This window comes from Ptychodera flava, chromosome 2 (assembly GCF_041260155.1).
Source record: "Ptychodera flava strain L36383 chromosome 2, AS_Pfla_20210202, whole genome shotgun sequence".
Taxonomy (NCBI): domain Eukaryota; kingdom Metazoa; phylum Hemichordata; class Enteropneusta; family Ptychoderidae; genus Ptychodera; species Ptychodera flava.
In genome coordinates, this window is record NC_091929.1 from 43,159,503 (window position 1) to 43,184,529 (window position 25,027).

At 35.8% G+C, this 25,027-nt stretch overlaps 1 protein-coding gene across 2 annotated transcripts; it reads right to left on the minus strand.

Annotated features, from left to right (window-relative positions):
* Positions 1-2,114: 2,114 nt before the first annotated feature.
* Positions 2,115-24,657, minus strand: LOC139121543 (beta-parvin-like). 2 transcript variants are annotated; one of them, XM_070686544.1, is made up of 14 exons: positions 24,261-24,657; positions 20,765-20,857; positions 20,119-20,189; positions 19,442-19,544; positions 18,946-19,089; positions 17,583-17,698; positions 14,956-15,014; positions 14,283-14,302; positions 13,451-13,512; positions 12,873-12,941; positions 10,998-11,099; positions 10,513-10,585; positions 8,245-8,357; positions 2,115-4,050 (listed from the first exon to the last, which is right to left on the minus strand). In XM_070686544.1, the coding sequence occupies exons 1-13, from the start codon at positions 24,409-24,411 to the stop codon at positions 8,281-8,283; spliced, it is 1,140 nt and encodes a 379-aa protein (XP_070542645.1). In that variant the 5' UTR covers positions 24,412-24,657; the 3' UTR covers positions 2,115-4,050; positions 8,245-8,280. The 2 variants fall into 2 exon arrangements, with proteins under 2 accessions (XP_070542645.1, XP_070542635.1); XM_070686534.1 differs by lacking the exon at positions 8,245-8,357 and having other exon boundaries at positions 24,261-24,646.
* Between the last annotated feature and the right edge of the window lie 370 nt (positions 24,658-25,027).

Sequence of the window (25,027 nt, forward strand, 5' to 3'; positions counted from 1 at the left end):
ATTTGCTGATTCAATATCTCTGCTATTTTTCATTTGCTGATACGATATCTCTGCTCTCTTTCATCTGCTGATAAAATATCTACGCTAGCATTTGTATTTGCTGATACAATTGATACTCTGCTACCTTGCATTTACTGACACTATATTTTGACATTTATAACTTACAACTATATCTCTGTTATGCTGCCTTGACTCGTAGTAACCTTACCTCCCTGATCTTTTATTGTAATGCAACACAAAATGGATTTATTGCAGCACTTTCATATAACCACATGCTATATATCAGCAGGTCGATAATCTCTACCCTGTTTTATCAGTTCATAGAACCTAAATTATGCATTGGCAGATATCACTTGCGCTGAGGCTTTCACATTGAATGCATATTTCTTCAAAGGATAAAAATATGATGTGCTTTCCTTTACATGTATGTAGGATATATGGCAGGTTAGGCTGGAATTGTTAAATATTTTTATCTTTAATTTTTGCAAATCATGGCTGATTTTGAAAATTATAAACAAAGTTTAAGGTTGGAGGGTTTGAATTGGAAACACATGTATACTTTATTTGGTCTAACTGATAAAATTGATCAAATATTTGACAATTTTCATGCATTCATGTATGTCATTCCTATTTTTGACAGATAGGAAGATAGTGATATGCTGAAATATTGATTGCATTACTTGATTTATACCGGTATATATATATATATATATATATATATATATATATATATATATATATATAATTGTGTAAAGGTATCTTTATGTACATTTTCAAAACAATGCAGGTAGTGGTATTTATTAACCTGTTCACCCCCAATTCCCTGTAAACAGGTCCACAATTACCATTGATAACAATGGGTTTTGGCCAAACCATTGTAGTGAAAGGGTTAACATGCATTTAGAGCTGGGTATATGAGTGCCTGCTAACCTCTAACCTGAGTTATTTGATCTTCCGATGACTGATGCACATCCAATCATCCACATCAGATGAAAACTATGTTGCCATGGCAACATGACGATGCCACTGGGTGACTTCTTGGAGAATAGCAGACTTTGATTGACAGAACGTTCAGGCACGTTATACAAGCTTATCATTGATTTCGGTTGCTAGGCGCTGTTGCTAGGATACTGAGAAGAGAATCACTGGAATGCAAGTGATTTCCTGGCTGGAGAGTGAGGCAACGTCAACCCAAATCATTAGTGTATAATTAGATGAAGCTTCAAATTATTTCTTCTGTTGTATTTATCTGCCGAAAAAAGTCTGCATTGTCTCTTTGATACAGATGATCCCTTGGGCCATGTTAATCTGCTTAATGGATAAATTCAATCAATGGGTTTTCAAGTTTTTGAAATCCCAAATGCAATTTATCAAGACCAATGTAGCTACAATTATTTGACCACAAGCAGAATATAAAACATATGTATAATTGTTGACTTGCTATCCCCTTGTAATTGGTTAACATCACAATTTCTAAGACTTTTTTTAGAAAATTACTGGAATTCCATAAATTCAATGAAATAGTCTTTTACTTCATGGCAAAAATGTTCATCTGTAACAAAATGGCTGCACCTCTTAAAGAATGTTGAATGTTGAAATACCCTGTATTTGACTTGTCAACATAGCCAATATATTAAAACACATGATATACTTAAATTGATACTGTTTGACTATGGAAGTTATTGTCCTACTGTAAAAAATATCTTATCACCTCATCACTCTGGTCACAATATCTTATTTTGAGTTTTATGAGTAACATTTTAATATTGTTTTAATATCTACACACCTATGAAGAATTTTGTCACCAAATATCAAAGATCTCCAGTCTGTAGATTTTGGTTTTAAACAAAGTATTATTATAAACATATTTAATTTATTGTGAAATATCATATCATACGGTACATCCATCTTGAGAATGCTGAGGTAGCATACCATGATACAGAGGTAGATAGATGGACAGATACATGCGTACATACATACATACATACATACATACACACATATACACACACACACACAAACACACACACACAATCACAAACACAAACATTAAGCCATACTGCCAACAGACAATTGACTTTATAAACTGAGTTAATGGTCAAGACACAAACTGCAATACTGAATATGTAATACTTTTATTGCAAAACAAAAATAATATGAGTTGTCGAATTTTGAACAATTGTAAAGTTAGCCAAATAGTGTAATAATTACTGATCACGAAATGAGAACGCTCATATTTTTAAATTTTTCATAATTGCCTGCATATTTAGGACTCCAGCTGATTTCTATGACATTTAGACCATCAAACATTACATGAGTTACTGGCAATGGGGTACATTAATGAACTTTACAAATAAGAAAAAGTGTTGGTACATGGCTTGCTGGCCATTGTAATATTTGTTTTCTGAATACAATTGCTTTGATAAACCAAAGCAAATGTTGATACTTATAAAATGACCATGAACGTACACCCATCACCATCAATCAGTCAATTTCCCATGACAAAAACACTTCTTTTTAGAATAATCACAGAATTTTGCATCCTAAATATGGTACAGTAGTTTTGTAAATGCATGAAATTCATATATCAAGAAATAAAAACATTGATATCACACCAGATATCATTTTGAATTTTTAGAGAGAGCAACAATATGCTAGCTGTTTTTCCAAAGAAGGCCAGCTCATATTCAGATGTTTTTACGATTATAAGATCTTCATAATTGGCAAAATTGATCATAAAAGTATGAGAAAACTGGCACATACTCTCATCTGGTTGTAATATTTGTAATATCTAACCAGAATCAAGACATTAATCATAACGACTTTCACAATAATGACTCTGCAGTGTAGGATATTAAATTTTTCCTATCGTTACAGTCACTAGGATTTAGACACACAAGAAACACAGGAACATGTCTAGTGTTACTGACGTTGTCTTTGTGATTCATGGAAAGGATTCAATATCAACAATTCTTGGCTACATGCCCTTGACAATGCACCTAGAAAATAAATCACTTGCTCTTTGTTCAGATATCAGCAAGCTTTCCTTTATGCAGTTCATTGGATGTCGCTATGGTAATTACAAACACGTTACCATGGTATTTAGATGCATTTCATGACTTAACTTATCTGTTGTACCTGTGCAAGCACCTTAAAGTGTTCATACTAACATTCTTTTGATATTATATACCGGTCTTTGAAACTATCTAAGTTAAAAAACACTCTTTACAATGCCGTTTGCTGTATAGATGTTGCAGTAACGCATACTAGATGAAATCAGTGTTTTTATACCAGAAGTTGCAACGTTCACTTATCATTCTGACTTCGTTTAAACCTATACTAAAAATATGGCTGATAAAAAACAAAGTTTCTTTAATACATTTACTGATGATATTAAATGAATGTACACAATGTTGAAAAAATATAGGCAGTGACTTTGGCAAGAAAAAAGTGATCTGCAAATATGTCACTACGCATGATATTAATAAATATCACATATTACTTTCATAGAAACACTAGGAAAAGCTGGAAAATCTACACAAGGAAGAGCATGGTACTCTCTTACATACGCTTTACATGATCAATTTTATTTAATACTTTCTTTTGCATATCAAAGTTAAAACTATACAATTAAAAATGAGGCATTCTTGTGACACCACAACTCAATAATTGGAAGACATGATGTGTACAGGTAACTTAATCCCTTAAAAGCTGTAATTTTTCCCGCCAAAATTTTACCAATTTTTATGAATTATTCTGTAAATCTTTTGACGATTTTGGACCAAATGGATATCACTTTTCATTGGCTACAGTTTTTGATCAACATTTTGGAAAAAATCTGAAAAAATTTTATAAAGGTGACAAAAATTGAATTTGGCTTTCAAGGGTTATTTATCAAACTATAAGACTCAAAAATGCTCTGAAAATTCTTTCATACTATAGTTTTAATAGTTTACAAATGATTCAACAGTTTCTATCCTAAATGTTTATATTTTGTAAAAAGATTATAAAGCACTCTCAGCGTAGACTTCAAGTCCAAGTTTACCACATCTGTAATGAGAAAGAAATGACACGTATCAACAAATAAGAAAGATAATTGTTGTAAGGTTAGTATAGAGTTACATACATTCATTAGCAGTGAATAAACTCTGTACTATTAGTGTAACGTCAAATTGTGCAATGTGCAAAATGATGACTTGTATGTCAGCAAAGTTCATGCATAATTCTATCATGTACAAGAAAAAATGACACCTTCATCAGTAACTTTGCAATGCAAAATATGTTTCTCAAGTCTTGTCCACTACCATGACTAGGAACTGCCTTGATCAAATTCTTCGTCCATATAGCATTTAACTACTCTGAAAAATTATCATTTCTATATACTGCAGCAACTTTATTGGCTGTTCCTGACTGTTCAGCTTGCGTTATACGACAGCGTTATCTTAAACTGTTTTGATGTAATTTCAACATTCATGTACATATTTATAGAAAGAAAATACACCTGTGAAATTCCATCATCCTTGTAACAGTACAGATACCAAACCAAGTTGGATTCAAATTATGTCACATTTTCCTGATCAACCTCTGACCAAACTCACTGAGTCAACATCAACAAACATTTAATAGAAAGAAAAGTATGCTGAGATCGGAAAAGATGCCCAGTTCCTTGTTGCTATCATCAAACTGACCATTCAGTGACTAGACCTTGTAAATGCCTTCAGTGTAACTGAGTTCAATGACCTGACTATTCATGACCTAACAAAACACATGACTCTCTGATGACCCAACCCATTCATGATCTCACACTTGACCCTTCAGTGACCAGACCCTTCCATGACCTCAGATTTGACCCCTTCATGACCTAACAGAAATATTGACGACTGAAGGCATGCCGTTCTAACGGCTACTATGGCACGACACATGAATGGGGCATTTGATACATCTACACAGTCAGTTTTGAATATGTCCAGACATACCAGTATACTTTTTATGAAACACAACATCATAATCAAAGCTAGTCACCTGCCATTCACTGAAATGCAACAAACGAAACAAATTGATTTATTGTATACACTATGTGAGCTTAGGAGTGACTGTGACAATGGCATTACTCTTGTTTTTAAAGCTCTATTTGCTATGAGTATTGAACTTATTTCCAGTATTTTTGCTTTGACAATGACAGAGTTCTTGTTGCACTGCCAAAACTATGTCAAAATGTCCACCATGCAACTTGTCGACACACCTTTTTATGTGTGCAATGTCGAATGCAAAAGTTGACATCTGAATTTAAGTCCAGACTAAATTTATTTGTCAACAATAAACAACATTTCATACACACTGCATTCTATTGTCAAGGAAGAGCTTATCACTTTGCATTTCAAAACAATTTACAAAGAAACAGGAATCATCATTTTTAATAACAAAAACGACAGTAAAAATGCCTCCTTTATTGCTGTATATGGTACACATGGCAACATGGGAGCTAAAAATTATATGTAATATTCAAAGGTCAAGGCAACCAGTAAACTAATGAAAAGGTCTTGATTTCTGTATTACAATTATTAAAATCAGATACTGATCTTTCATTAATTCAACAATATTCACATTTCATACTGCCATCACCATGGTAACAGCTCAGTAGCCCTTGACTCAAAGCTGTAACCATGGTGATATAATCTCTGCTAGGTTATCTGCTTCTACTATTTTGTTCTTTTCCTATCGAAAAAAATTTTCATTAGTCACGTTTCCCTTGGCAACAAACTTTCCAATGAAACTATATCAAGGAGCATGGCAATTAGGTTGTTTATGAAACAAGCTAACAGGGTGAAATTGAACAACACTTAATTGAAGCACAAACTTGTTCACATTTTTACAATTCTTTTTTAATCTACCACTTATGGGGGAGTGGTGGAGCAGTTTAAAGCTCTGGGAGCAAGAAAAATTTTCACCGTCCAGTTTTTTGATAATCAAAAATTTTAGTTTCCCCATTGAGTTAACACAGGGATGGCGGCCATTTTGAATTTCAAATATAGGTAAATGTTAGTTAATTTGTTTCTCTATATAGTTTCCCTTCAGTTTTCTTCCCGATTTTTTGAGAGAATGGTTGAAAGTTTCACTGAGGAAAGTTTCAGCAAAAGCTTAAGTCTGTCATTTTCAAGGCGTGTACTATCTTAATGTCACAGAAGAAATGTTCTGGTATTTTCAGGGTGCATCTGAAGCCCAGTGGACCAAAACTCCATTATGAAAACTGGGTTGTCTGAGGGGTTTCAAAATAGTTTTTTGAAGCAATTGTACCCCCTAGAAATGTGTTGATTTGTAAAACTGTTTCAAAGTAGGCCCAGTGTTTCCCAGTCTTGCCATATCAAGTTGGCAACAGCAGAGAATTTCCCAGTACCTTGTTTTATTTAAAGAAGTTGAAAAACGTGCAAAGTTAGTCAAAATGAAACAATATAGTTGGTAAACATTGGTAAACAGTAATGAGCAAAGAAACCAGACCGCTGTAATTTCACTCCCATGAATTAAAATTTCTGCTATCATTTTCTCAAACAAAAGTTGAATCCCTTGACCCATTGACCACTTCTTAGAATATCAAGTACCTCCTTGCACACTGGCCATGAAAGATTTTTCACTGATAACATTCCACTGAATGAGTCAGGAAATGACGTTTGTACACCAACTAACCTCAGAAATTTTTCTTCAAATATCACATCACTGGTTTGATGATTCTAACGTTATCTCTCCACAAACACAAATATGCTTCTGGAATGATTAACCTTATTTTGAGTTAAATAACAGATATTTTTGCGTTTCCAGGAAAGTATTGCCCCTATGGCTTTATCTAGACAGCAGCAGCTGGACATGCTTTGGCATGTGAACAGCGCCCTCAAACTGCAGCACTACAAATGTGAGCTCTGGGCAATATTCATAGCTTCCCCTGAGAAAGCAAATTGTATTCCATATTGTAATAATGTGAGCAATCACATTTTTAATTTCTCTGTCTTGATGTGAAAAAAGTCTTAACTACTACATCTAAACACAAAAGATCACATATCAAACACCAGTGAAAATGTTCAGTGCACACAAACTGGTACATGACCGACCACTATCACAATTTGGATTGGACTTGTCCAAAGTTAAGATTTGTAAAATCAGAAAATTCTGGAAAACTGCAGCAATATCTCTGCTACAGGCATCACCTTGGTTGTTAAGCCAAACTGTGATATATTTGCTACAAGACATAATGATCATGAATGGAAAAAAGCTGCAGACTTCATTCATGCACAAAAGCTACTCCACACATGCTGTATAGTATGGTAATATTAAGAGCTATTGCCATCGGTTCTCATTCAAAACTGTGACAGATAACCAACCAATCGGTATCACTGTCACAGCCATATGCTAAGAAAGCTGAAGCTGATTGGCTACTGATAAGCTGCATCGCATTGTTAGGGCAAGTGCTATCTAATCAAAATGCGTGTAACATGTGAGGTTGTCCTGGCTTCGATAATAACCTATTGACCCCTTTTTCCCACTGGTGGTTGTGTCCGTGTCCATGTCCCGTTCTTTAACTTTCAATACATCTTTTGAAAATGTACTTTGGAGGAATTGTATCAAATTCATCACCTCCAAGAAAACTTTGTTGTTGCTATACCACATGTCTTTGAAGCTGGGTCAACAGGAAATAGAATCAAATTCCATCAATATAGTTTTTTGAATTACTTGTACTCAAAGAGGTTCTAGGACTTCAAATATCCCACTGGGAATCCTGTGAAACGAAGGTCTATAGGAATCAACTGAGAACCCTTTAGGAGGTTTGAAAGTAGTTCCACCTGTATCTTGAAGAAATCCTATAGCAACCCTACAGACAGTTTTTATTCACATGATGATCCTACAGGATTCAAATGATCTGTTTTTATCAGAGTAACAGATGGTGTTCATTATTCACATAGGTGGAAGAGCTGATGTTTAACCCCGTCTTATGAGCATTTTGAAGTAGACTGGGACATGGAATATGGACACAGACCAATAAGACAATAATGTCGGATAGATTTTAAGAAGCAGGGAAAACAGGGTAAAAAGGTTTTGAAAAAGAGACTGCAACAAAAATATACAGCTACAAAATATAGAGGAAAACCATTCAAAAAGTAGAATTTACAAATGAGGAAGTCTGCAAAGTGGGACAAAGGCACACTGAAATCTCATGCAAGAACTGAAATAACAAAACAGAAAAGGGTAATAGTAAACCTGATGAGAGAGAAAGGGCAGGTCAGAGGTCAAAGTTCAAGACAGTTGCTTATATTTGGTGAAAATGTTGTAGAGAATTCTCATAGTGGATTTGACATGGAGTTGTGCGATATCTGGGGAAATGAAGGAAGGAAGAAATTAATATGAAAGAATAATCAATAACAGAAATTAAAAAAATCCAGGCTTATATACCAAGAACATAAGGATATGTAGATTGAAAGATGAAGTCATGTGAGGGCGCTCTGACCTTTGACAGGGTCAGAGGTAACAGAATACCTGCACAAGACTGAATCTTTCAGTCCAGAAGCAAAACAAGTGATGGAGATGGCAAAATCATTCTTAATGAAGCTTGCATCAGTTGATGTAATTTACAAGACTAGATCATCACCATCTCTCTGTGATGATTGTTTATCATTAAAGTTGACAAATCAGAAACTTCCATAAAATAATATGCAATTTTAATTTTCCTTAAAGGGGCCCTTCTCAATCCCAGGTTCTCACATTAGCGAATGTGTCAAAAGCCCATTAATAGTTTGTCATTCTTTTGTTTTCCATTGAATATTTCATTGAGTAACTAATATTTATATTAGATAAATCTGATAATTGAGTGGGGGCTTTAAATTTTGCTATTCAGAGAAGGAAAATATTTTAAAGCCAATACTAGGAGCTTGTGGTTGAAAAATGAGAACATGAGAAAACTGAAAAATCATAAAGATTCCTGAAAACAACACTTTTGGAGTTTACTGTGTATTTGTCTGTTATCTTGTATCTTGCTACCTCAAATGTCATATGTATCAAAATTATACACAGTTTTCATATCAATTAATACATTAGTGCAGGCATTGTGCCAAATCTGCAAAATTTAGAGTCAATGTATTTATATATTTGCTGTACCAATACTGAGTGAAGATTTAACCCTTGTAAGTTGTAAATATTTTCTCATCGAAATTTTAGTGCAACATTTACCAATTTTCGTGAATTTTTCTGTAAAATCTTTGATAATTTTGGACCAATGGACATCACACAGCATTGATTACAGTTTTTTATCAAATTTTTGGAAACATCTGAAAAAACTGACTGGATGTACTTTATAAAGGCAACAAAAATTGACTTTAGCACTCAAAAGATTCAAATTGAGTTAGATTTTCTCCGGTATGTGATATGACAATTTTCAGCATGTTGTTAAAATGTTTTCGATATCACTATGCTTTGATATGACATCATCATCTTTTAAGAAAATACTCTGTACCTATATGACAAATTTCAAATGTAAGAGTGAGCAATAGTAAATCATATGTATAAAGAACATAAATATAAATGGCAAATTAAATACATAACAGGACAAAGACGAAATAGATGTAAAGTCATAATGAGGAGAGAATTTAAAGTAAATCAATGGCACTGGGATAAAGAGAATATGAAAAACTCCTGTAAATATAGATAACCTATCACCATAGGGATCGTGTGATCTGATGATTCATAATATTCTGTAAGTTTAATAGTCACTACAGGCACCACAAACAGACAATGATGGGGTGATTATAATCACTGTCATATTTAAACCACCACTAGTACTGTTTGTGTATAATTGAATGGGCAAGACCTATTTCATGTGTGTGTATGTGTGTGTGTGTGTAGCTGTTTGCGTGTATGACTGGGCGTATGGTGCATTTGTGTGACAGTGCTTGTGTAATTGTGTGTGACTTGGTTTGTGTATTTTAGATGAGTTTGTGTGTAATTGTAGGTGTGTACATGTTTGTTTATATGACTGGGTGTATGTGTATTTGTGTGATAGTATTTGTGTATTACTGTTTGTGTGTAGCTGTTAATTTTGTGTATGTGACATCGTTTGCGTGATTACATGTTTGTGTTTACTGTATGTTTGTGTATGTCAGACCATCTCTGTCTGATTGTGTGTCTGACTGTGTGTGTAAAGTAAACATACCTGTGTAACTGGTTGTGTGTGGTTTCTACATGTTCGTGTGTGTGGCTGTGTGTGTGTAGTGATGAAGAGTGTATCTGTGTGACTGTTTGTGTCACTGTCTGTGCATGGTTGTCTGTGTATATGATAAAATGTACTTATGCAATAGTATTTGTGACTGAATGTACATCACTGTTTGTATGACTGAGGGTGTATTTTCATGATAGTGGTTGTGTGATAGTGTATGCCAATATTAAATTTCCGATGGAAAGTAATCTCTTTTCAGGTTTGAAGGAAATGGATGTTCTGTCTCAATTTCTACAGATCTGATTTGTCTCTGTACCTACCTTCAGGTCTTGCCTTGGCCTTTGGCAATCCAGCATCATGCATCAACTCTAACGCAAACTGTACGTTGTGAACCTGGTACGAAAAAAAAAAGTTGATACTGATGTAGATTTAAGATTTTTGGAATGTTAATGTAACTGCTATTGTATAATGTGCTCATAGAGTTCTTGAGGCATGGTAGGCAGGGTCAAAGTTCAAATATATCAAGCTGATGCCACAATGGGTGTAAAGACATTTGGTTCTGAGTGAATGCAGGCAATGCATTGATCGTAATACGTCAATTCAAATGGACCATGGTACAAACAAACCCATGTGTGCAAAACCCGTGTATTTTCACACATGCTTTTGTACACATGGGTTTGTTTGTACCGCCATCACATGATCTTTTGCACATACTGAGTCTGTAGAACACATCGCCTCCGTTTATTCCAGAATAGAACCATTCAATATTACTGCTACAGGAATGGTAAGATGGCTAAGTACATACCTTGTGTTCAAATGTCGTTGGTGTGAGGTGATAGCAGTACAGAGGTACAAAATAACCTTCCAGCAAACCCATCAGTAAGACAAGATAAACACCATCACAGAACTGAAAAGTAAATGGGTACTTTGATTTCCACTTCTTTCTCATGGAATATATTCAGTGATAATATAATTCACATCAAGATTTATACTTTCAAATATTTAGGTATATGCTCTCACATTCCTAGCTTTTCACTACTGTGTACTTCACATGCTTAAAGGGGAAATTTACCCTGAAAATTAATTTTGCATATTAAACTGATATGGTCATTGAAAGGCTTTCGAGTCGATTTTATTCACTTTCACTCACTGGCTAACAAACAGCGGTGTACTAAAATACCGGAAGTGACGTCGTAAACTTGGTCATTGAAGCAGTCGACGTGTGTAACTGTAAGCTGCACACTTACAGTGTATATAGAATGGCTACAGAATATAGGGGCCAAGCACTCGGTGTCGATGTTAAAGTCGAGCAGAAATAAAGTTTTCTGCGAATACCACTTTGAGAAGGACTGCTTTATCGAAAGTTGCAAGTCCAACTACTGAACTACTAGCCTAAAAGAAAACTGCCCGGGTCATATCCAGCCCCAAGTGCTTTGCTTGTACATATGGGACTGTGCGTACGCTCAGGCACTAGAAACGGAACGCTGTAGACAGGACCGCTGGTTCTAGACTTATCATGGCTACATCGAGGTGTTCTGTAACACATTAAAAATGCTCGCACTTTTAGAATTAATGTCGATCTCTTTAGAGCATTGGCATTACTTCGGTGTCGGCATGATTTCACAGCGATTGGGTTGACAATGACAGGCATGATTGATCGCCGAGAGTAATTTGAACTTCGTCATCGGAGCTAGAATAGTCACTTTCCGAACTCGAGTCGCTGTAACTTTCTGACGATGTCAGTCTTGAATCATCGATTGCTCGTTCAGGTTTGAAGTTATTACCGAATATCTTCGCCATTATGCTTTTTAGTCGAGCGCTGAGGTTTGAGTACCGTGTACGCGTACTCTACTTGGCGTAGAAGAGCTTGGTCATAAGTGACCTCGCTTTGAACCCGCTGTGACTAGTAAGTTTGATACGTCACTTCCGGTTTCCGTGCGTTCAGCTTGTGGCCACTGCGCTAATACGCGCAAGTGAAAGTGAATGAAACCAACGCTATTTTGTTTATTTTTCACTAAATAACGACCTGATTACCTAAGAAAGTCTGGGTAAATTTCCCCTTTAATAATATTACGTTGTACTAAAGACTATAAGAATATTGAAGAGTCTACTTTGAGCCGAAAAAGCCATTCCACTTTGGTAATTGGTTTTTTGACTACAAAGATCATGAAAATATTGAATGTGCCTCGGGGAGAGACATTCAGATGTTCAAATTTTTCCAATAATTTCCACTTGTGGGGTCTCATTTTAAAGCTCTTGGGATAAGTACAGTTTTCAACGTCTTAGTTTTTTTGAAAATCGAAAATTTAATTTTTGCCAATAGAATTATCACGGGTATGGCAGCCGTTTTGAATTTCAAATATCGGTAAATATTGGATAATTTGTTTCTCTAGTACCAAACTTTGCACGGTGATCCCTTATTTTTATTCTTGATTTGGTAAGAGTGGTTGAAAGTTTTATTGAGGAAAGTTTGAGCAAAAGTCTTTCACTTTCTAGGCATGTACCACCTTAAACGGATGGTTAAAAGTCCTACAGCTTTCATGATAAAGCTTGACCAATTTTGAAGCCAAAATTCCAGAAAAGGTTGCATTACATGTACCAGTACTTTATATTTACGGGAGGAATTATTTATCAAAATTCAGGTTAGAATAAGAAAACAAATATCCAATTAGAAGCTTACCTGGGTATCCAAATCTGTCACTTCTAGGTTGATTTTATTGAGATGTTTATTCACAAAGGTTATCAAAGACTGAAAAAGGAGAGTATGGACACATCTTAGTATATTACAAACAAGTAAAAGATTTGAATCTGGTCTTCTGAAAACCCAGAGTTTAGCTTCCTTGGCAGCTGACTGAATTTGATAACAGGGTCAAGAAGTGACATGTTACTGATTGTATAGAATTAACATGAGTATACTCCTGATGCAGACTACATCAAATACATCCATTTGTTTGGCTCTTAGCCCTTCTTTCTATAAATTAATGCTTTTAGGGCAAAAAGTCAATTTTTGTTACCTATATAAAATATGATGCAGATATTTTTTTTTCAGTTACACAATTTTTTTTTTCAGATTTTCCTCCAAATTTGCTCAAAAACTGTAATCAGAGAAAAGTTATGTCCATTGGTAAAAATAATAAAAAAAATTACAGAAAAATTCAAAAAAAAATTAGAAAACTGTTGAGTGAGAATAATTCAAGCACTCAAAAGGTTAATAATGGAAAGACTGCATATTAACAATACAAGAACACTTCATATTACCTTTTTCACAACACTTAGCTTGTCTGGTGCATGGTCAAATAAGGTATCAAATGCATCACGTTCTGTAAAAAGCAAACATGGGCAAGGAGTTATTGAAGCAATACATCGGATATAATCAGTTCTTTGCATGTCATATATCTTTACAGTACAGGTTGATGCACATCAAATCAAACAAAAGAGATACTGATGAGCACGTATCGTGTTTTGAATATTCCTGCTGATGGGTCCTGTGACATCTCTTGAAAGATATAACCACATGACAATGGGTCTACTCAAGAATAACAAGGATGCGATGCGTTCTACAGACTTAGTACGCCCAGATAATCATGTGATGCCGGTACAAACAAGCCCACATGTGTACTAACACGTATGGAAATACACGTACGTCTATGCGCGTTTGTGCACATGGCTTTGTTTGTACTGTGGTCGATTCGAATTCCGGGTTTGGCCTACTGCTATCCATTGTCAGCACATTTGGTAAAATAGCATTTTACAATTTGCATTACATCCACTTAGTGGATACACTGGACCAAATGCCACTACTCTTGGTAAAACACTATGTTCAGACATTTGTCCTTCAAGAATATTAAGCTTTTCACTTTGAAAACATTTAGTGCATGTTTCAAAATCATTTTCCTGACCAGGTACAGTGTATTTGTTTCTCAATACTGTACTTTAAGGCATGGTTGGCAGGGTCAAAGTTTTAGAATATCAACTTGATACTTGATAAAAAGAGTGAACTACCGTACCAACCAGTCAATGTGACAATCTCTGGAATCAACATTTATTTTTGAAATTTAAAAATAAAGATATGAGAAGCATGTAAACTTACCAAAACGACCTCCAATTGCACTGAAAGTAAATATTGGAATAATTTATCAGTACAATACTTTTGACTTTTTATGACTTTGTCCCAAGTATGGATTTGGCACATTTAAAATACAGTATTACCATCCTCTACGATTAAATTTAACACTTGTAAGGAAGGTTTCAAGCCAACAATAAAGAAATGGAATGGAGCATATTTATAAATTTTACAAATTTAAGATTTTATTTTGGTCTAATTTTCAAGGTTTTAAACAACACTACACAACTTTGGTCTACTGCTGAAGGTGCACTCAGTTTACACCAGTCATTAGGCAAAACCTCGTTTATGGTAGCAGATCATTTTCTATTTGTGTCCCTCAGCTGTGGAATAGGCTTCAACCAGAAATCAGGTTTTATAGTTTTCAATCTTGTGCAAAAACACATCTTTTTAAATGTGTTTGTGTTATTTTATTAATGTTCAGTACTGTACAGTGCCTTGAGATGTCGTTTTAAATGGAGGGCATTTTTTAAGCAGTAAATGTTATTAATTTTTTATTATTATTATTATAAAGTACAAGGAACTTTTAAGATGCTAAAGAAGAATCATACAGATCCATCCATATTAAGTTGTGGTACTGGCAGTTATATAAAAGGACAGTTTACTCTGACGTATATCTCATGAGGTTTTTTATACTCACTCATTTGTTGAAGTGATTTCTTCAGTGACGTGTCTTGTATGCAGCATACCATCTTTTTTCTGTGATTTCAAAACGGGCACAGATAATTTATTGCGACACAAATGCTCATTGGAAGCATGTTTCTGAATCATACTCTGAAATCATGTCCTTGATTATGTCTTGAAATTCATGACAAGTGGAAAGCCAAGATACTGGTAACACAATCAGACATTTGATATCAATATGATTTCACTGTGCTGTAACCTGGCCAGTCTAACGAATTCATTTCCCTGTATATAGGCCTAATGCACCCATTGAGAACGATGTGAATACATGACTTCTGATGGCAGACAGGTAAAATTTTCATCTTAGGAAATTTTTATCCTAAAATCGGGAGTGCTTTTATGCACCAAATGCTTATAGGTGGCAGTGTTCTCCACAAATGAAATTAAAGGCGGGCGGCTAATTAGCATATGTATTTGCATAATATTTGCATACAATTTACATATCACCAGGGCTATTCACAAGGCACTCCAGTGATGAGATATACTTCTGACATTCTCAATATTTTTCTCCATTCAGCAGTGATTAATGGCAAGCTATACAATTTATTTTTACATTTAAATCCTGTCTACCGGTATTTACTTTAAATAAATAATAAAACGTCAAAAGTGAAAAAAAACACATTGAACTAATACAAACAATACACAATTTAGTAAATATATTGCACAATACCAACATGAAAATTCAAAAGTAGGCCTACATGAGAAGTAATCAGTGTTCGAAATAATCGGTGGCAAATGGTGGCACGTTTTCATGTGACCCTCTGTTACTATATGTTTGTCTGTAGCCGGATTGGTAAAGCCATGAACGTCTTTTTTTTACGTCCATGACAAGTTGACACGGGACTGAATAATGCACTAAGTTACAATGCGGAGTCAGCGGAGCATGCCTGCAGAGAAACATACGTTGACTTTAAAACTCAATTCATAATAAAGGGAGGCCCGAAAAAAATGATACCAAGTATTTCCAAGAGAAAGATTTGAAATTTCATCGACTCTTAGTTCGGCAAACGTACAAAACTTCGACAACTGCGCGGCGTAGGCTGCCATGCATGTTTGTGTGGAGCACGCTGGCGCACTAGATCTCGATCACACGCGACCTTTGAACTATACAGTAAGCCTACAGAACCGTATGTACGGTACATAGCTGCTGTATTCGGATGATCACACGAATGATGATTTTAGCTCTTGCAGTTTCTTTTTACTTCATTTCATTGTGCCTTTGATATTTTAAAACGGTCACGGATTTTGAAACTTGATCAAACGCAACTGCTTCTCAAAGTCAATCGAATGAATCCATGCAAGTTACGAATGCGTGACAGGAAATGACATACATGGACTTCAACGTCATGTGGACGTACACGGATCTCAAAATGGCTAACTTGGCTCGGAAACGCAACGACCTGAGCACGCGAAGTACCATACTTTATTGCATCTGATATTTGTCTCAACCAATCGTACGATTTTAGCCAGATCTGATCGAAATCACTTTTCCTGACCTTCGGATCCTTACAAGTACGAGACATTGGCGGCAATGGCAGTTGACAATAGCATAGATGCTTTGACTGAGTGTCCGCTGGCAAAAATGCAACACCGAGCCTTCGAGTGTACCGTGTCCGTTGTATGAAATGGACGGTGTCTGTACGGTACGGTCGGCAGCTTAACACATTTCAAGCTTTTTGAATTGAAGTCTTAGCCAGTGTTCATCGGCACTACGGCCGTTTCACACTTGAAAAGCTTGCTGAAATAAGAGCGTGACAAAATCGCCGCTGAGAAACATAGGTCTTCAACCACATTTACTAAAGAGTATCGGCGCCGGCGGATATGAAACAGGATCGGGCGAAAAAATAAAGGATCGGGGCCGTCGGGGCCTGGGAGAACATTGAGGATTGCATGCAGTCGCAAAACAAACCGACAGATGTGTGAACGGTCCCTCTTTATTACACGACGTTGTCAGTTGCTGTCATTTTTATTCAATAGGCTTTCAGATATTGTTCGGACAACTGACTGTGAAAACAGTTTAGGCGACAGAAAACAAAGGTGGGCGGGCGAGATTAAAGGCGGCGGGTGAGATTAAAGGTGGGCGGCGACAAAAAGAAGCCGGGCGCACCGCCCGTCAAAAACCCCTTGTGGAGAACACTGCTTAGGTGGCATGTGCAGCAGTTCTTGAACAGTGGACAGACATACATACAGACAACACATACCTACTGGTCCCATGAGCTGGAACTGGTACTTGTGCATTACAACATGGGAGCTAAAATCAGGGCGAATTTTGTCTGAGTAACAGTACGTACCACATACCGATGAGGACATGAATATAACTGAAACCTACTTGATCAATACAGACTTAAATTATACAGACTGATATAGGGATGACTCATGGCAAGAGATCCTGACCATTTTGAAAGAAATGGAGCATTTTTTTGAGGATTAGGAACGTAGATAGCTGGTCCCCTAATATGATTGCATTGATATATAGTAGGGAACCCCACTACCATGACTGGGGGAGCCCAGGTAAAATTTGCCTGGATGTCACATTTAATAAAAACACTGGTATGCCCAGATATATTTTTGACAGCAACTCACCTGCAAGACCACCACCTGGACAGCAACATGTTCTGGAATTCTGATTGGAGCTTTGAAATGAAACGCCAAGGCAACCAGTAAATGCAGGATAGCAATCAGATTTTTAGAGTGAATACCTGGAGAAAAGAAACAACAAACACCAGTCTGACAGTGAAATTACAGAGTTCAAATCTCAGTCAGTTTCATTGATATGATTCTTGTGAAAATAACAAAATTACCGTTGTTTTGATGTTATTTTGTTTTAGGTTTCACTTGAGAATTTACTTATTCTATTTCACTGACTAAAACACACTAAGTTAACAACAGTACCATATTATCCTCCTCCTATTAGTGGATGTATTGAAGGTAGAATGCGGCCCGGGGATGGATATTCGGACTAGCAAATTTTTCGATATTCTTTTAGCCTACGACTTGTAGGGGCTCAGTTTGAAGCTTATGGATTCAATAAAGGTTTCACTGCCTTAGTTTTGTGAAATTGGGAATTTTGTCTTCCAAACTGAGATGACACAGGGATGGCGGCCACTTTGAATTTCAAATGTCAGTAAATGTTGGGTAATTGTGTCTCTGGTACAAACATTTGCATGGTGACCAAAGAATTTTACTTTTGATTTTAAAAAAGAATGGCTGAATGTTTACTTGAGGAAAGCCTGAGCAAGTTTGTCTTTCATTTTCAAGGTGCAACCTACCTTAAAAATAACTCTGAATCAATGTCATCGTTTCTGAGAACATTAACACATTATATCTGCATCGTTGTCTATAAGTCAGGTGTTATCAATAACTTATCATCCTATGTACCAAAATGGAATCACTTAGGCCACTTATCACATAAATGAACAAAACAATCACAACAACACCAAAGGTATCAGGGAACTCAATCTTTAGAAACCAATGACCTGCTGAAAATTGCATCCCTTGTTTTCACCCTTTCACCACAATGGTTTAATCCAACCCCATTGATTTCTATGGCAATGCTGGATCTCTACACAGGGACAGTGGGTTACAGCAGCATGTCAATGAACTCTGGAGAACAACTTGTTTCGACATTTACGCTTTTCTAACGTCAAGATTTTTGGATTGTAACAGCACCATGCATGAAGTAAAGGACTTTAATACTACTAAGAGCATGAGAGGCAAGAGCAAAGAATAGTGAACACAAAGTGTTGCGCATTAATCACTAGTAACCTAGGGAGTCATGGGGGTTCGAGGTGGAGTATATTTAACACTGGCCTTCAGGAATATCTTTTTAATTGGTATCCTATAGTTTGTGCACACTAATCATCAGTAGTATCACATTATAGTTATAAATATTAAATTAAATTTGTACACATTTTTTTCTACTCATACATATATTGAAATGACTTACTGTCAACACTCCATTTTTGCTGATGCCATCTTGGTAAGTTAAGTATCTTGTTGACTTCATCTAAGACAGCTTTCAGTTTTTTCTTCTGTCCAGCCTCTGACTGGGTCACCTCAGCAACTTCAAGTTTGATGTTTGCAAGTCTCTCTGTTCAGTAAATCACAGTGATGCCAACCATTCAATAGAAGAAAGCACTTTTTCATAGGCTGATAAGTACAATATCTGAATCCATACTCTGCCAGCTTGCAAGTCAACATTATCGTAGGGAGTTTGTTTGTTTTCATTACTCAAATAAAGGCACCTCTACACATGAAGTCAATAAAGTAAGGCAGTCAGTCTGGTAGGTATACCTGTAAATCCAGTGGATATGCGAAAATTTGTTTAACAAATGAGCCATAAGACATCGGTATAATTAATTTCAAATGATATCTCCCTCTAACACCAATCTTTTCTATGATTTCATAAGCTGAGTTTTTTATTTTGCATCTGTTCTTCTTACCGACAAGTTTGCCGAGGACTTGACCATCAAATAAGTCTTCTTCAATATCTTTGACGATAATTCTGTGAGTCTGAAGTTCTTCATTGATCCAGTCAAGCAATACCTACAATACAGAACATAGTATCCTAATGCAGCTGCATAGCTGGGCAAAAGGGGGCTCATTCACGCACCACAATCAGTATTCCCAGCTGGACTTCCTTGAAGGATTTTTTTTCCCAAGAGATTTAAATAAGTGGTGGATAAATCAATTTCAGATCCCACTGGGGATAGTTGACTGAAACATTCAGCCATGCATGGGTTTCTGCCATATTTCAGTAACCAGACAAATAATTTCATTACTCTATTGGAATACAAAAGCAGAAAACTACAAGCCCGGTTGTGAAAACTACAAGCCCATAGCTTAGGCTGGTGGATTTTCTAATACATGAATAAATTAACATTAAAATTAATTGTGATCAAAAGCAAAATGATACAGATATTTTTGCTTGTGATAAAACTGAAATGTTTGTCTACACTATAAATTGTATACAGTCTATAAGAGAATCATGTTTCGAAACTAAAGGTTTTATTACATTTTGAGACTATACATTTCACATTTAACACTTTCTTGAAACACAAACTTTTTTTTAAAAGAAGCAAATCTCTACATCTGAAAAGTCCATGAAACAAGCAATTACCTTTATCAACTCTCGAAGTTTGAAATCATCCCGTGAATCAATTTCAATGAGTGATCTTTCTTCATTTTCCTCTGAAAAGTCAAGAATATCCTGATCAAGTAAAATTATCTTCGTGAAACATTAACTTCCACCAATATGTAACTTAATATTATTACTGTGGCTATACTTTCCACATAACTATATTCTTTGGACAGAATTTCATGGTGTTTGATTTAAGGTAGTATATGTGCCTCGAAAGGGAAAGCCTTAAACTTTGGTCAAACTTTCCTAAAAAAATCTTCAATCATTCTCTCTAAAAATCAAGATTAAAATCAGGGGCCACCATGCAAATTTGTCTGTTCTAGAGAAACAATTATCTTAAATTTACCAATATGGAAATTCAAAATGGCTGCCATCCCTATGTTAACTCCATAGGAAAAAATTAAATTTTCGATCTTTACAAAAATAAGATGGTGAAAATTTTATTAAGAGCTTCAAAATGAGCCTCCATAGAGAAAAAAGCATTGTTAATATTTGAGTGTGCAAATATCTATCCCCAAAGTGCACTTCACCTCAAAGGACTGTAATATGACAGCTCTTTCTTGGTACAATTATAATAACCTACACAGTAAAGGAGTGATATCACAATATCTACGTTGATACTTACCCAAATTGTATATGTCTGGTATTATTTCTGGAGATACTGGAGATGTGGTAGGTGAATCAATGGCGTGTTTTCCATCTTCTTGAAGATCAGCAACTGCAGAAAGAGCCATGGTTTTGATACATTCAGAAGCAATTTCAAGCTGTTGTGGCTAGAAAATCTGGTACATGGTATACCCTGCATTCCCTCTTTTAAGGGAGGGAGGTCATCGGAACTCCGCTCAAAGTTTGCCAGGGATCCGTACAACAGATGTAAACCCTGTATCGAGGGTACATTGGTGATTGATGAAAGTTAAACTTAAAACATGTTTGTCAACAATGAATATCGTAAAATTTAAATGTTGTTGTTATGTTGACTTGATGCATTTTTATATCATATATGGAATACATTGTTTGTAAACAAGAAATTTGCACATGCGCAGTTCTGATGACTCCGTTCTGATTCTCCCTTTAATTATGAGAGATATGTTTGTGTGAATGTCAATGGAGAGATTCTGAATAAGTAATACAGTTGCATTTCAGTGTTTTTACGTAAATTTGAGAACACACTTAATTCATTTGGGAACCGCTTACCATTTCTACTGTCCCCCTAAATGACTATATTGGTATACCCTGGCAAAACTCTTGTAACGTAAACAGGAACCTTGGTAAAATTTACGTATGAACTACTGTCATTCTTTCAGTTTTAAGTTTGTAAATCTTATAAGATCAAACTTGAAATACTTGCAATGATTCTCAGTATTATACAATTTTCTGAATGCAAAAAGTTTTACAAATTCATAAAACTTCCAATCTGCTTGAATGTGGTTGGTATTTTCCGGTTCATTTTCCAACTGAATCATAAGGAATTAAATTTTGTGAGATTAGATTTGCCAATGCAGAGGATTGTTATGTACATTAAAACAACGCCTACCCAAGGAGTATAGGCTTTCATAGCTGTGATTCTTGTGTTGATGTTTATTTGTACATACAGGAAATGAGAGTGGAACATAAAACCACCACAAAACTGTAGCATGTATCACTAGGTTTTTATTTTTTGCATGGTTTAGAAGTCACTGAACTTCCTGTACACTGGAGGTACTGCAACCCCACTCTCACAATATCATATCACTCTATGACATAACCCGGTACTGTAAAGTAACAACCATTGCTCACTGTTAGATTCAAAGAATACCACATACCCTACTTGTATACATCTTTCTTTACATATGTTGTACTGCTTGCAAGTACTGAGAAACATGATATGAAGATTTTAATCTCATTAAATTTTGTTTCAGCATCACTTAACCCTTTTCCTGCCAGACAGTAAATACTGTATCCCTTCCCCATCAGCCAAGTCAGTAAAAAGCGGTATTGAGCCAAAACATGACGTATTTTCACCCACTTGGCTTGGTATGTTATAGCATCTTTTGTCCAAAAAAAATCAACTTTACAGTATTATGTTTTCAACAGCCTTCAAATGTACAGTATTATGTTAAAATACATCATATGGAATACGTTGTGTTTCATTTATTTTAACCATCTTGACCTGGTGGTGAAATATGGACTTGGCAGGAAAAGGGTTAATACTACTTCTCGTATTACTCATGAACACAGACTGAATCTTGGCAAGCACTATTATGACACTGTCACCAAGACACATCTTGACCTTTGACCTCAAATTTATCTGACAATTTACCCAGTCTTCAAAGATTATGGTCAGAAATGTACACAACATTAAAGTTTTATTCATTTTTACACATATTTTAATTGTTACAGTTAGAGCCTATGTAAGTATTACGAGAATTGTTGTGTTATGCATAGGATCAGTCAAATGTTCTGTTTTAAAATAAATGGTTGAGCTTTTTTCAGTGAAAGAAATATGAAACAACTACACCATCATGCCCAGGGCTCAGAGTCAGACTGTTTCATATTTCTCTCAACACTGCTAGCATCGTATTTATGTTAACCCTTTCACCACTGTTGTTTGGACTAAACATATTGTTATGAATATTGAGTGTGGATCCTTTTACAGCAAATTGGGGTGGACAGGTTAAATCCTTACATTACTATCAGCCATGACCCCCCTTCTATGAAAATCTTCCTCTACATGGTATGGAACACAATTTAACCCTTGGAGCACTAAAGTCTATTTTTCTTCCCTTTATTAAAAAAATAGTCATTTTTCTCAGATATTTGCCAAAATTTTGTGAAAAAACTGTATCAAATGAAATGTGATGTCCATTTGGTTCAAAATTATCAAAACATTACAGAAAAATTCATAAAAATTGGTAAAATTTCGCACTAAAATTTGGTGGGAGAAAATTACAGCGCTCAGAGGGTTAAAGGTTTTGTAGCTGTAACTTTTTTATGTTTTTGTTCACCATTTTTGTAGGTAAATTCAACTGCAGTTTCTTGTTCTTCTCCCCAAAGCATGTTGAGATACACAGTACCCAGCCTATCGTCGCCTGTATCTGTACATGCGTACACTACATTGTTATTGTTGACAAGTGAATTCTGGTCTGGACTAGAATTCAAATGCAAACAAAAACAACACGTTTAACACTGTAGATGCTGTGCTGACAAGCTCAATAGTGGGTGTTTCAACATGTTATTGGGAGTAGAACAACAAAAATAGTGACAAGATCATGAAAAGGTATATGTACAGCTACAGGCCCTTTAACAGTCTAATGACTCCTGACATGAATTTGTTGGAGGGATACACTGCAAATCATAGTGTAACATTTGAGTCACAGGAAATCTCAAAACATGGTAAATTATATGATGTGTCATTTCCATATGGCAACATAATACTCCAGGCGGGATAGGCTTCTTGATAATTTCTATGGCATGTTTCATCAACAACAAATTTCAGGGCACACAGTTATTATAAACGTAATCACCTTAGCTTTATCATAAGCATTGCTGTCATCCAATCAAATGTTTTACAGAAACATACGACTATACATCATATGGAAAATATCCTTCACATTGAAACAAGATTGCGAATTCTTCAGAATTTGTTCAACTTGGTATATTATAACGGGGCGTTTCCTGCCAAATCTAGTGACTGGATGGCAAACAAAATTCTATTCTCGTCAGAAAACTTGGCGTTAGTGTAGACAAAAGCTACGAGTACAACGCGATATAGACTAATGTTCAGTAACATTAAAGTGTAAAACGAAGCCATAGGCGAATACTGGGGAATACTTGTGTGTTTGTTTACATTCAGCATCACGGAATGGATGGAATTTCGGACGACCTCGGTTTAACACACGTCAAAAACAACACAAAGTAAAATAACACCGTGCCTAAATGTACAGTAAACGGTCAATTTTGATAAGTATACTGAGTTTTGGACAACGTATTTCTGTTGCCATATTTGGACGACGTGTGACGTGTAGTCTGAAGAATTTCCTACGATCTCTTTACTGAGTGTGTGCACTCCCTTCTGAGTCAAGGATCTCAGTGACATTTGTGTTGCCCGTTTGTTGCCGAGATTCGACAACTCCATTACATACCTTCCTTCATTCGCTTTTTTCGTCCAAGTGTAGCAACTTTGTCGAAAAGAGACTCATCTCTATCCTCCTTCTTTGTTCCTGGCCATGGGAACGGAGCAGTTGGTTCGGCTGTGAAGCCAGCTTGCGATGGAGGTTTCACTGGAGACGCCATGATTGCCCAGCCCCTTCCTTCAGCCTCGATCCACAAATACTTTTAAGATGCTTAAAAAATCACGCCTTTGCGCAAGACCTCGCCTTGGACTTATCAAAATGAAGTTCAGTAATACTGTTTCTTTGCTTAGTCGGCGACGGAATTCAGTTTAAAGCTAATATTGCTGGCACTACATCAAACGGAAATTGTTATTAAACGTGCGTGGGCATTTTCTTGTACACTTACGTAGCATGTACTAAACCCCCTAACTTCATATTAAAATTGCCTTAAAGTTTTTAACCCTTTCAGTGTAACATTTTACCAATATTTATAAATTTGCTGTATTTTATTTTGGTAGTTTTGGACCAAATGGCCAAAACTTTTCATTTGCTACAATTTTTGACCAAAATTTGGGGAAATTCTGAAAAATATTGTCTACATCAAATTGTTGACCATATGTATTCCATCAAGGCAATAAAAGTTGATTTTATAGCACTCAAAGGGTTAAGGTGCGGGGGGGGGGGGGAACGATGCCGAAATTATTTTCAATTCTCATTCGCATTCGTTTTGGAGTCACTGACGTATTTTTACCCCAGGTTTCAGCCATGAAATGTGCAAAATACGATATTTACTGAAG

Coding starts and splice junctions, on each gene's coding strand:
- LOC139121543 (XM_070686544.1), bottom strand. CDS start 24,411: ATGGCGTCTCCAGTGAAACCTCCATCGCAAGCTGGCTTCACAGCCGAA. Junction 12,942..13,450: donor AGCTAAGTGTTGTGAAAAAG/GTAATATGAAGT, acceptor CTCCTTTTTCAG/TCTTTGATAACCTTTGTGAA. Junction 8,358..10,512: donor GGCCAAGGCAAGACCTGAAG/GTAGGTACAGAG, acceptor TCATTTCCCCAG/ATATCGCACAACTCCATGTC.